This window comes from Protomyctophum bolini (assembly GCF_963924005.1).
Source record: "Protomyctophum bolini genome assembly, chromosome: 21".
NCBI lineage: Eukaryota > Metazoa > Chordata > Actinopteri > Myctophiformes > Myctophidae > Protomyctophum > Protomyctophum bolini.
The window spans coordinates 16,057,049-16,071,582 of record NC_137882.1 but is presented as its reverse complement, the minus strand read 5'-3'; the positions used below and the strand labels follow the sequence as shown (position 1 = coordinate 16,071,582).

Sequence of the window (14,534 nt, the reverse complement as noted above, 5' to 3'; positions counted from 1 at the left end):
GGTGAGTCGCTTATTACCGTGGCTCAGTGACGTCATGTTGTAGTTTTCCAAAACACTGCGTTGAGTAGGTTACTAGGTTATCACCTAAAAACTGGATTATAAGCAAGCCTTTAGATTCTCAGCATTCAGATCTGCTCCGTCCAATATATTCTCAGCATTCAGTCTGCTCTGTCCTATTAGATTCTCAGCATTCAGATCTGCTCCTTACCGTCAAAAGTGCAGCAATGTATGGAGCAACTTTGTACAATCTGATCAAAGTGTCCTCCTCAACGTTTCATGCGGAACATACCGTGCGGAGAGTTTCACCCTCTAGCTTCTTACAGCCAACACGCTCGATGTTTGACTGTGGACAGTGAGTTTGACAATGTGTGGCGGCATTCACCCAGCCTCCAGGTAAAATGGGGCGATCGAAATATTAGGTTCATAGATTCGGGATTTGCAGTGCGCCTACCCCCCCCATCCAGTTATTATACTCGCCCGGGGGCACAGTCCTCAGCAAGATAAAAGAAAGAGAAAAAAAAACAGGAAGGAGTAGTAGGTGAGTCTTAAAGCATGTTTTTAAAAGTCCATAGGGTGGGGGGGGCAGCTTTGATCCTCAAAGGGAGTTTGTTCCACAACTTCGGTGCCAACACAGCAACGGCACGGCCCACCCTTCCATATACTGCGTTAGAATGTGCAGTCTTATAGAATAAGGCTCCAATAATAATCAATCATGTCGGGTGATTCAAGGCAGCATGCTACCGAGGTCTGTCTACTTGTGCCCTTGAGGGAGAACATCGGGTACAAATTGCACTTCCCGATTTAGAATCATATTGATGGATTTAGGAAATTAAGACTGAAGAGAGAGATGGTGGGGGGGGGGGGGGGGGGGGGGGGAGAGAACATAATCTACCACATGGGGCTTAAGTGCTCCATCTATGAAATTGAAAACAGAAACGTGTTTACAAACCATTTCAAGAAGTGTGCTCTGTTGTGAGCCAACATGCATGTGCTGAGGGCACAGCAGGTCATGTAGCCTACTGTATGCTACATATAGAGAGAGGGGCCGGAGTTATGGGTGTGTGTCGTATATACAGTAGGGCTCAAATGGCACACAGTCAGCACTTGGAACGGGAAGAGGAGACGGCAGCAGCGGATGAAGCAGAGCTCATATAATATAGGAGCTGTAGCTGATGGTCCACAAACCGCTGTGCGCCGGGGGACTATGTTAGTATGCACAGCTTGACTGACTGAACAGAACATTATCATATTGTAAGGCAGGCGTAGGAGACCTTTGGCACCGGTGCCAACATTGGTACAAAGGAGGGCGATGACTGGCACGCTGGCATAAGTATGAAGCCCAAACCACACCAAAGGGTCAGGAACAAAACGTTTATTAAGGTCAACCACACCAATGAAGTCATTGCAACTCAATGAAAATAAAATATTTGAAAATAAATGAAGTCTCTCACATATGTAAGGAAGTGAGTTAAATTAACATTGGTTTTACAATATAAATTGGGGTCCCCGAGATAGAAATGCCATTAAATGGGGGTCTGTAGCCTAATGCATGTTAAACTGGGAGTCCTTGAAATAAAGGGTTGAGAATCACTGCTACAGCCGTAGAAATCTTCTCTTATGGGGGTTCCTGGCATATCTCTTCAAATGGGGGTCCGCGGGCAAAAAAAAAATCAATGTCAATTTGGGGGTCCTTGGCGTGAAAAAGTTTGGGAACCTCTGAAGTAGAGGGTGGCAGAGTCACGTCAGAGCTGAAGGAAGTGGTATCAGCGTGGTTATCACAGACACCTCCATTAGTTTAACAAATCTCTCTTTTCTCATTTCCAGAGGTGGTGATTATGTGGATGTTCCATATTAGTCACAGATGCACACTAAACGGCACGATGTAACCTTTTTTAAATACCAGGCATATAACTTATACAATTGAATTGGGGTGGTTGCATTTTGTCTCCCTGCTCTTCTATCGAGACATTTAGATTGTGTCAAAGGTCATAAATCCCACTCAAATTTGCAGTTGAAACATTTTTTTCTCTTTTAAATACTGGTTTTCCTTGAATCACAGTAGTACGATCCAAAGTAAAGTTGTGGAATGCACCAACACCATCCATTAAAGGATGTGTAACACTGGTGTCTTTCAAAATTGGCCTGAAAGATATCCTATCAGTAGACCACAAAAGGAGGTAAATGTAATTTCCCCATCTCTTTTGTACATAGTGTTTGTATTTAACGTATTATTGTGTTAATTTGTATGCTACAGTATGTTGATGAATTGAATACATGGGACCAAACTGTAAACAAGTCCCCAGTACTTTTTTGTGTAGCTTTAATGTCCGACTGTGCCTCATGCCGTTTACATTTCCGACTAATAAAGTATTCAATAAAAAAGAAAAACTAGGTGTGTACTGTATTTACAAATGGTTTGACCGAGGAGGTTTTAGGAGAGGCACACAGTGTTCTGTTCTCTGGCTCAGAGAGACCCTGTGGGCTCCAGGCTCCTGGCATCAGTAATCCAGGACACCTTAAGACAACACTGAGAAGTAATTATTACCTCAGTTCATGGGAACCCAATACTAGCGTGTCACAAGCCCACACATGAGCACATGCATGCCATCCACAGACACACAGGAACTGGACAGGACATTAACCAACAGCTAAGTTAATGTTAAGCATTTATGTTTACACAAAGGAGCACATTCATTCAGAACGAGCACGTAAAACCTACAACTGTCAGTCTAAAAAACAACAAATTGTGACATACAGCGAGATTGTTTGAAAGCCTCACTAACAATCAACAAGGTATTCAATACCATTCAATACCAAGGGTCCAATGAGCAAAACAACCATAGTTGGGATTCTTCCATTATGGTGAATCCTAACAATGTTTCTTTTTGTTCAACCGGCACAAACTCACCTTTGATGTGTATAGAAACTCCATCAAGTTCCATATAGGGTTTTGTTACTTCGACCGTGGTTAAATATAGGGTGAGGACTTTAGCTTTTCCTGGGTGAAAGATAAAAATATCAACCTAGACACGATGACCTGTTTTTTTTTTAGACCCTCAATGCGGTATGTTTCCCGTTTCACTTCAAGTTCTCCCTTGTCACATGACTAGGGAATCTCTTTAGCAGCAGGAAGAGGCTATCACACGGTTTCACAACTTCAGCCCATCCAAAAAACCAAACAGAGGATTATCTGAACTCTCCCTGCACTACACACACACACACACACACACACACACACACACGTACAGAGAGACACATGCATGCACACAGTTATGGAGAATAATTAACTTTGGGAGAGGAAAAGCAAAGAGAACAGCCAACGACTGCTGAGGCGCTGTCACACAGCAAATAGTTTTATCTGCCATGAGTGTCTCCATGCCTAGGCTGTGTATGTTGGTACATCTACCATGCATATTCATATAGAAATATACCATGGGCCAATTCATCATTCTGGTTGAAATGAACCCATTAAGACCTGAGGCCGATTCTAATGGCTTCTAAATCAGTAGTTCCCAAACGTTTTTGTGCAAAGGACAACCAAAAACAAAATATATTTTTCAAAACATTTCAAAAATAGCAGATGTACAAGCTCGCAGTGCAGCACGAAGTGACGTGCAGTGAGCTTGTATGTCTGCTATTTTTGAGAATAACTGTTCTAATAATAATTATACTTTAACAAATTTCAAATAACCACAACGACTTTTCTGAAAAACGTATGTTGCTATATCTAGCTCAAATCTAAAATGACACGGCATAAAATATGGCCGCCCATCTCAATAAGAGACTTGTAATACACTCCCAATAAAAACGGATAAATTATGTATCTTTATGGCAGCCGAGAAAGATAAAGAGAAATGACACGCCGATTGTGCAACTGAAATGAATGAAAGCATGACATGTTATGGGATCGTAAAATGCCAGGGTTAAATAAAGGTGCAGCATCTGCAGCGGATGATCATATTTTGTTTAAAGGACACAGTTTTCTTTTACCTAAACAAAAAGGCCATCGGCGGGTTTAGCTTCTTGTATTGCATTACTGTAGCCACCAATTTGCATCGACTTCAGACTTTCATAGAAACAGCATTTTGAATGTCTGTTCTAAGGGAAGGCGCTCTAAGAATGTCAAAGCGTTCCCACTTCATTTCCTGCACACAGTGTGTTTTGCAGAAGGAGTGGGTGGGGTATGGTTTCAGACAGGAGCGGCAGAGCCTTTCCCTCTTGGTTGTTTGTGTCCAGATAGCGTCTGTCCACCTCCCAGGAGTCAGGCAGCACCCCCGCGGGGGTCGTCTGGACGGCCGAGGGATTGCGCAACGACATTGAGGATAGGATAGGAAGCTGCTGACTGGATGCTGGGGGTAAGAAAATGCAGACGTCAGGGAAAGCAGGCATTTCCTGACGCGGGTGAGAGGGGTGAACTTGAAGTGAGCACAGTAGCTCTGTAGTGCTGCTTGTCGGTGTCTTCTTCAGAAGGTAGCGTAGATGTGGGACTGGATGGACACCAGTGAGGAAACAACTACACTCTTTCAATCACCGTGCAATGTCAAACTAGTACACGTTTAGACATGGGAAGCATCCATGTCATTTTAGATTTTAGTTATATAGCAACATAAGTTTTTCAGAAAACTGTTAGGATTTCGAAAACATTTTCCTCCTCATTCTTATCTCCTTATAACTTTGTTTTTCTTTGTAAATCAACACCCTACTTGATCATACAACAGCATCACATAATCTAAGCAGATCTGCAACCTTGAGCTTGTAGATCTTCTACTTTTGGTATTTTTGAATTTGAATCCTGAAAAGGAACAGATGAGGTTTCCACACGACAGTGACGACTTGTAGAATCGGTCTCAGGTTTAAATGGGTTAAAAGGACTTTATATTCCTTGTTGATCACGGAGCAGAAAATAGCAGATCTACAAACTGGGTATTAATCCGGCTTTAAGGGAACAGGAGAAGTGTCTCTATCTAGAAGTCTCTCAGGAGAAGTCTGTTTCTGAAATGTTTCTGTTTTGACTGTGCATAAACCAGACCCGTATTAATTTAACCGATCTATAAAAAGGTTAACAGTCTGTAACATAATGGCGCCTCTAATATGATCTTACTGAGAGAGCCCTCTTGAGGGAGAGAAACAGTGCTTTCTTTGGCCAGTGACACTGACCGTACCGCAGGCCAGCCACTGGGCCAGTTTACCACAAGGGATCGCAACAGCAGCAATGCAATTACAGTGTGTTCAATACCAAGTGTTCAAGCATGTTATTTTTGTATGCAAGCACTGGCAAGACCGACACACTGAAGAAGAAGGAGAAGGATGCCTTTTGTGCCTGTTGCGCAACGTTTGATGTCCCCACGTGACTCCTAAGTTTAGAAACCGCAAGATTTCAAAATGTATATAGCAACCGTGTCGAGTTTACAGTTGAAACATTTTATATTATCCCATTAAATTTAGCCTCACAATCATTTTAACCATTTATATGTTGGTTATTCATTCAAATAGCAGGTCTACAAGCTCCCGCCGCACTGCAAGCTTGTTCTACATTTGAAAAACATTGAAAAGGATCAGAAAATTTGGAATAATTTTGATGGGGGTCTGGGGGTACAAAAGAAAAGTCAGATGGGGGGGGGGGGGGGTCCTTTAGTTTGAGAACTACTGGTTTATGTTTCATTGTGTGCATGTAATCAGGGGTGCTTGGCTGCATGGCTAGACAATAGACAGTGACTAGATGTGTATGTGCCCTCCTCCTCTGACTGCAGAAAGAACGGCACAATCCAAAACATACACTCCCAATGCCAGGAGGAAGAAGTCAAAGAGCTGACGCAGAGGAAACCCAACAGCATACAGAGATATTGTGTGACGACGGTGGACAAATATGTGTGGCCATTAGGAAATCAGGTAAAGTGATGCACATAGAAACTAAAAACAACAAAAAGACAGGAAGCGATTACTGTTAAAATATTTCGAAAATGCACACACACACACAATATGGGATGATTCAAGGGCAATGACGAATGCATTCTACAAACGTTTTCGTACCAAGGACCCGCAAATTGATAAGTATTTGGCCGCGGATACCCTCATCTAAAATAATTATTCAAGATAAAGATAAGCATGTTGGGCGGCACCTACGTTTTTTTTCCACGCTTGTTTGACCTTGTTGTTGGTTCTTAAGCAGGGAGGTTTGCTGGCGATGCCAGTTCATTCACGGCGGTTACAATTTTAGCTCATGCAGATTAGTTAGATGCCAAAAACCCTCTAGGGAAGATATGGCAGCTGAACAATCCGTACGAGCTTATGTGATAAATATATCCATCAATATGCCAACGTCAGCATGAGAAACAAAAGTTTGACCGTTTTTAAACGGTCAATGTTGCCTCACATGGTTCATGTGATTAATGTTGGAGCGTGCGTGCGTGCAGTACTTACACTCTGGGTGACCGATGAGACCAGGTTGGGGGAGTTGGGCTTGCTCATGGCTCACGCTGTTGAAGAGGTTGGTGAATGTTGGAACGTGTGGAAGAGGTGTGACTTTAGCCCTTCTCTTCCAACTGGGACTCAGGCAGCTTTTGCGGAACAGCATAACCTGGGGACAGAAGTTTATGGAACGTGAGTCTATAAGCAGTGGTTCTCAAACATATTTAGCTCAGGTTACCCCCATTAATACCTTTTTTCTATAAACTTTATAGCACCTTTTATCATATTAAAATGAAATATGTAAATCTTTCCCCCAAAAGAAAACTGGAGAAAATTAGAAGCCCTAATCGACAGTACTCCGACATAAAGCTTTGAAAACAAGGGACGAACAGTGTGCTCAAATAAGGGTGACATGTTAAGTACTGTAGATCAGGGGTTCTCAACATGGGGGTTGCGACCCCTCGGGGGGTCCAGAAATTCAAAGCCAAAAACTTTGAGAACCCCTGCTATAGATCCTCCAACAATGATTTATGGATTTTAGCATTTCATGAAAGTTGTCGATATGGGCCCCCGAATTCTGAGAAAGAAACTACCACCAATCTGGTTCAATAGAAATTCTCAGCAAAGTAAAAAGTAAAGTATCACTTGCATAAAGTAAAGAACGCAAGTCATATTTGTGTCTATGCAAGATCACAGAATGATTTGAGACAACAAACAAAAAAAATCACACCCGTGATGGGTGCTTTTATCATCATGACGCAACATGTCGATTTGCTCAGAATGGCAATAGGACAAAAAACTACACTATAGCTGAATATAGGAGGGGATAGCGCCACTCAAAAAATGATTAATTCAGTGGCTACTATGACAGCTCTGACAAACGGTAAACAAAGAAAAGCATGTCTCCATTCATTACTATGACTATGGGGGCCTGCAGGCTGCAGCACTTCCTCACCGCCATCCAAGGTCATTAGCTACTGTAGTCAGATAAGAGCTTGATAACACAGTGCTGCTGTGGAGTGGACGCTTTGATAAGTGGCGGCACGTGCCTGCCTCGGTCTGAATGCAGCAGAACATAATAGTTTAAGAGTTCAAGTAATTGTTCAGGATTTTCTATACTATGCGGTGATATGCAAGATTCATGTATTCGAGTAAATTCTCAAGACATTTTATTGTTTAGACAGACAGGCAGACTTGTAGATTGCTTCCTAATATTGTCTGCTTGACCTGAAACATGAAACACATGATATATGCGAGGTCACTCACAATGACCATGTCATGTTTAAGGTCTCTGTTTAAATGAAGATGGGAAGGAGACAGGACATATTAGGATATTATTTGACATGGATGCTGAGGCTGGATGCTCATATGATTGAAACACCTTGTGATTGGTGGGTAAGAATATAATTATGTCTGCTTGATAGGGAAAGAAATATTATATACTGTAAGTTGCTTGAAAATGAATGAAGAATCTGCCGCCACCTGCTCTCACGCTTCTTAGTTTAGTCCTAGGCTAGAACTAATGTTGTAAATGTACTTTTGTGCTGAATAAATAGTGCACATGCAGACTGGTTTGTCATCTTTGCTCAAAGTGCTCAATCAAAAGATGGATTTGGCTGAGAGCACAGGATGTTTGGGTTTATTGTCTTGCTTAGGGACACAGCCTGGGCCAAATGGTAACGGGTACGGTCGCCCCTATTCCATCTCGGCCCCGCCTTTTTTCTGCCGACCTCACACCGACCGCTTGGTGCGGCGGTTCTTGTATTCTTTGTTTTGTTTTACTGAGAATAAGGTTAGACATATGTTTAGGGTTAGGCGTAGTTTTACTGGGGTTAAGTTTAGAAATAGGGTTAGGTTTAGGCATAGTTTTACTGAGGTTAAGGTTAGGAATAACTAAGGTTAGGTTTAACCGTTTAAGCATAATTTACTTAGGTTACTTTAGGAATACCAGGCCTCGGGAGTTCCGCCGGCTGTACGCCCGAGGCGAGTTGGTAAAGGGGCGAGTTGTTTTGGTAACAGGCCAAGGGTCAAACAAGAGGCCTTCTGAATTCCAGAGGGCTTCTCTCAACCATAGCTACCTCTGCATTAAGCAACCTCATTAGCTTACAAGTTTTTCCATTGCAATGTAAACAAAGGCAAAGCAGTGGTTGCAATCGATCAATGACACACTGCTAAATGCTTCGGTTGACCAATCAGAACAGAATATTCAACAAAGATTGTGTACATTTTCAGGATTCAAATTCAAAAGTGGCAACAGTAGCAGTACAAGCTCAAAACAGAGCTTGTGGATCTGCTATTTTTGATACTTGTGTGAAAACCCTGTAATTCAGTGTACTATTATCAAGTAGCTGTTCTACAAGCTCAAAGCGCTGCACGAAGCAATGCGTTTTGAGCTTGTAGATCTGCTACTTTTGCTGTAATTTGAATCCTGAAAAGTAACAGTTTTGGACATATGGGGTTTCCACCCGACAGAGACGATGTGGTGTAGGTGAAGAAGAATGTTATAATAAATCTATTAGGTCAAAATATTGTTATGACATGTCAGATGCTGAATCGTGAAACAAACATAGGCTTTTTCCTCCACATCTCTTTGGTACCCAAGTGGGACTTCCTTTTAATCCTGGCTTCAATTCACCAGGCCTGGGTCTCTTTTATACGGGCGAGTGTCTTAGGAATAGCAGTGGTTTTCATTCAAACCTCGGCCAAAAAGCTAAGTAAAGGACTCCCTGCCTCCATCAATTACAGACTCTGAATGCCTTTTTCGGTGACACCACAAGAAATCATGCTCAGTCAAAAGCACTCTGACTCTCTTGGCAGCGGCTATCAAAGTCATGACAAGCCTCGCTGATGCCAGAGCATAATCATATCAATGACCTTGTTTACAACAGGGATTTGCTCAGATATAGTCCTGCTTTTAGTTAAAAGTACAGTCCGTCTATTGCCCCAAGAGATTACATGCTAGCTAGCTACACAGAGGTTTTGAGGGCCAGATGGTAGGGAAAGTTCGTTGATTGTGTGTGAGCAAAGACATGTAACATGACTTTTTGACTTCTATGTTTAAAAATAAAAAAATATATATATATATACAATCATTTTTGCCGTCTTCACTTTTCTGCCCTCACTTTTATCTTCAATATAAACTTTGCTCAGCCAATCAAGTCATCACTATGGGGTGATCAGCCAATGTATGTGTCCTGTTCACACAAACCCGGAAAGCTGGGAATAGGACGCCCCTCCAAAATATAAAATAGAAAAACAATGTATTTTTGCTATGCAAAATAAATGAGTGAGATGAAGAAGTTGGGACAGTAGATGTAGAGAACTGACTCGCCACCACACAAGTCTAGGACCCATCCATGAACTCCAAATCATTAACTAAATAATAAGTGCTATTGCAACACATTAACTAAATCATAAGTGTTACATAACACTTTTAGGTAAAGTTTTATCCCAACACATTAACCAAATCACAAGTGTAAATTAGTCAACTTAAGGTCAAACTCAAGAAGGGATGGGCAAACTTCCATAAACCTTGGCGAGAAATGAATGACCATTAGACTGATTATTAACATTTGGGTAAAAAATGTCAAAAGGATACCATCAAGGACACGGTCAAAATTATATAATATTCCATATCTCAGGAATGGACAGACTTGAAACAAGAGACGGTGTGAGCAGTGTTTGCACCTCCCCAGTGCCTTTTTGATTAGATTGATGTGACATTTTCTCATTAACTGAACCAACTCACAGGAGAGTACTTTCGTGACCTACAATAAATTAAAAAACACACACACACACACACACACACACACACACACACACACACACTCACTCACTCACACTCACTCTTCAGGCTAATTTTCTACCTTTGAGCTGCCACCATCTTGATAAAGATGCTCCAAAAAATCTAACACTTTGAACACGTTCCACAACATTTATTCCATTGTCTTTCCACTCATAAATGGCTACATTTATGGCTCAATCGGCTCAATAACAAATCATGGGACGGTTTTCAAGCGGATTGTCATGGATCAAAGGCGCAAATACTTCGGCGTAAGCTCAACAGGTAATTAAACAATCCCGGCAGTCACAGTATCTTGTCAATTATACTATAACGCGTGGAATGTGTTAACTGGCCTGGGTGTGTGTGTGTTCACAGCTTACTTTCTCAGTAAATCTAGACCCCACCGCTGTGGGTGAGGTGAGGAGGGAGGGCAGAGAGGCAGCGATGGGCTAAGGTTACAGAACACCAGGATCCCCCGACAGCAGAGCCATGAGAACCGGGTTAGATACCTCTGTACACATGATTTGTAATAACATGCATAGGGGATAACAATAATGATCTGAACGAAAACCGTTTGGAATAGCGATCTTGCATCGGTCAAAATGATGAAAAATACCTATGTATTCTAAAGATCTAACGTATCTAATGCAAATCATCTAATGCTGTTAAAGGCCTCCATACTCTTCGCTCATCCGCGGTCCAGTTCACTTCTTAGTTTACCGCTGCAGAAATAATGCCTCTTATCTCCTAATCTAGGGAGCTCTCCGTGGTTTTGATCAGATGGATATACTAAGCTCTTCATTTCTGACTTCTCACCTGCCTCTCGTTCAAAATATGAACGTGAGGGATTATTCAGCGATAATATTGAAACGAGAGAAAGCAAGCAAAAATATGTCTAAAAAATATGCCCCCCAAGGGGGGGGGGATTTACAGAGTAAAAGCGGCCATATCTTCCAGGCGCCCCGAGCTTCCATTCTGAAGCACTAATTGTGTTCATGGTTTATTAACAAGAGGGAAGTAATAGCTTATAAATTTGGCATGACCAACAGGAATTAGTCAAATGCTTCCATTACAAAAGAACCTGACGTCAAAATGGTCAGTTACCCTTCTAGGATATAGCTACATAATTCTGTATTCATGTGGGAGGAACTCTTGAAAACAGGAAGGCGGTAATGGCCTGTCAACACAATCGGTCATAAATAGAACCGGCGTTCAATTTGATATTCTTTATGTCCATAATGTGAAATCAATGAGTCATGTCTCACCACAGGACTGGGTATAGATCTAAAAAAATACTCAAAAAGTATAATACTATCATGTAGAAATACGACTGGAAGTGACCAACCTAGTTTAATTGGACACAGTGCACATGCACAATAAATGAAAGATGAGCGGTGGTTTAAAAAGTATTTCTTTTTTTACTTAAATAAAAGTATCAATGACACAATGTAGAAATACTCTGCTACAAGTGAAAGTCTGGTATTCAAAAGTACAGAAGTATTTGGCATCAAAAAAATAAAAATACCAAGAGTGAAAGTACTCATTAAGCAGAATTTCCCATTTCCCATTATTCTATGCGTGATTTCTTGAATGTGTACTTAAGTATAGTACTCGAGTACATGTACTTGGTTACTTTCCACTACTGTCCTTCACCATAGATGTCAGAGCAACTACCGTTACTACTAACTAGAGGCTTATAGAGGGTATGCGCATGCATAAAGTCAATGGCAAATCGAGTGGCAAAGTGACAGGTAAAGTGAGTTTAACATTGTTTAATGTCGTTTAAGGCAATTTAAATATGACTTTTCTGTTTGGATGAATGGGCTGTCAAGGCCAGAAAGTAGTTTTTAGCCACTCAGTAGGCATTCCTGCATAACTTCCTGGTTTGATGATGTCACGCGCATACCCTCCATTCAGCCAGTCACATTCACAGCACAAGCGGCAGCCACCAGTCATCTCCATGTTCCTCCTTGTAAAGAGACTGTACTTCTAAGAACATGAAATCCAACCATGTAACATGAGTACGGAAAACAAACCATGAACCAACATGTTTTTGCTTTTGACACAGATATTGATAATCATGAGTTGCAGAAGACCTAATACTCCTCCTGCATTTCATGTGTGGCCCTAATTAGGCACATTTCTGTTTATACTCAAAAATGCCTAGAACTACAGAATAGTAAACAGAATTGCTGCTGCATAATATCCAGGAACAAGCGCCTCTATTTAAAGCGCAAATAACTTGAGTCAGAATTGATTACATTTCATAATCCAGCTGTGGCCTGCAGGGTATGACCTCCAATTTACAGCCTCACAGGAAGATCTGCAGGGATAGTAGAAAAATAACACCTTTTCTTCTTAGAGTGCATCTTATCTGACGCAGTCCATCTTTACAGATTAAAGCCATTTAGAGGTCGATTCCATTTTCAGTAGTTCTCACACTAAAGATTTTTCTAAAATGTTCAAAAACAGACAAACTTGAATATATGGCAGCCGCTGATGGATTACTTGCCCAGGGATCTATCTACTGTGATTTATAAAGGAAGTGATTCACTGGATTGGAGAGCCCCAGCTGTACTCTTGCAATTTGCCTTCTGATGTGTGTAATATTCCCCATACTGAATAACTGACTGTATTGTGTATGTGCTGCTCGCCATTTTCTTTTGTTTCCGTGCTTTGTGTTTTTCTTTTATCCGTTTTATTGTATTGTGCTTAGAATTTATAACTTTCTAGTTTGTCTCACTTTATCTATACATTTGATTCATCTTTATGTGAAAACATAAAAATTCAATACAAGATAAACTTGTATAACTGCTATTTTTGAATAGCCAATGCGAAAATGACAGTCCACGGGGTGCATATCTCCACCAGGCCGGGTGGCCTATCCAGGGCTGCGTAAGTCGTGGGTTACGTAATCAGGTACAACTGATCAGGTAAAACATTTGTGAAAAGTGCTTTTGGAAGTGCAGAAGTGAAAAGCACTTTATTAGAGAGGTCTCGAAACATGCACTTTCAATTTATGGTTGATTGAATGTTGCTTTCATGATATACTAAATTTACTGTAAAAAATAACCACTGATTTTGGAGTAAGTAAGTAGTACCGAATATGAAGGACGAAAAATCTAAAACAAAAGGCAGTTTGAGAAATATTTTTGTCACATGACTCAGACGTCCAAGATCATGTGAACATAATTTTGTCTGACAAATTGGTCACAAACAGTGACATTTGTCACATGTGTGGTGATTTTGGCTGTGCGTTGTGTAGGGGCGACTGGGGCGTCTCATTATGGTATTTAAATGTGGGGTCAATCAGACAATGCATTTTTTTTAAATAGGCCTCCCTTGCAAACGTTACAAGCCAATTAGAGCCAATCAGTATGAAATATTTAAAAAAATGTGTACGCTACATGTTTATCACATGACTCCAGAGATCATGTGTAGCAATGTGTGAGAGTTTTGAACACACTTTGCAAAGAATTCAAAAGGTATGTTGAAGAAAATGAAAATGTTTAACTGTACAACCTAAGAGTTACAGTATAGGGCAGCCAAAAATGTAAATTGGGCTACTATAGCGCCACCATGAGGCCAGTTTGAAAGATTATGGGGTTGATTGAGTCCTTGGCCTACTGGCAGGTTGCACAAGAAGTTTGATGCCGATCGATTAGGTCTGGATTCACAGACAGACATGAAAACAAACTCTGTCCCCCGCCTGGTGGAGATAAAGAACGGCTTGTAATCGTTTTGATATCTGTGTTATTCTAACATTGATAAGAGCTGGTGAGATAAAGTAAGAGGGATAGATAAGCTGATCGTCCGTCTAATATTCTGCCAATGTATGGCATGCATGTTTTTCTTCTTTATTATTTTCCATCACAAACTTGCATTGCATCTACCGTAGATTCCCTGCAACCAAAAAGTAGTGTAACATCTTTTCTAACATTTGATGAAAAGGCGCCGATATGCTGCCCTCGCCTCCAGACAATGTAACACAACACAATAAGTTCACGCACTGTTGTGCGTTTAAGATCAGTTAAGGCACATTTTCAGTTAACTTTTACACAGGAAACCTGCAGCAGATCGAGCCGAGTCAGCTAAAAGTGATATTCCACCGCAATAATGGAAAACCCACATGCCAAACAATGGTCTGAGCCATTTCTGGGGACTGCCCAGTCATTTCTTAAGCAAGTTTGTTTAATTTATTTGTATTTATTTATGCTGTGAATCCATTTTTTCTTCGTACTTCATATCGTTTGTCATTTTCCCTCTTTTTTATATCGTTTAGACTTGTACCAGTGTCTGTACTTTGCAGGTCATGTTTATCTGTGTAAGAAAAAGGACACAG

General features: G+C 41.1%; 1 protein-coding gene across 7 annotated transcripts in view; it reads right to left on the bottom strand.

The window, feature by feature from the left end:
- slc4a2b (solute carrier family 4 member 2b) overlaps positions 1 to 14,534 on the bottom strand; it is a 66,405-nt gene that overhangs the window by 36,633 nt on the left and 15,238 nt on the right. For all 7 annotated transcript variants that reach the window (XM_080794167.1, XM_080794168.1, XM_080794166.1 and 4 more), the window contains one exon: positions 6,421 to 6,577. In XM_080794167.1, the coding sequence (XP_080650293.1) occupies positions 6,421 to 6,468 (48 nt within the window). In that variant the 5' untranslated portion in view covers positions 6,469 to 6,577. The remainder of the gene's footprint in view (positions 1 to 6,420; positions 6,578 to 14,534) is intronic.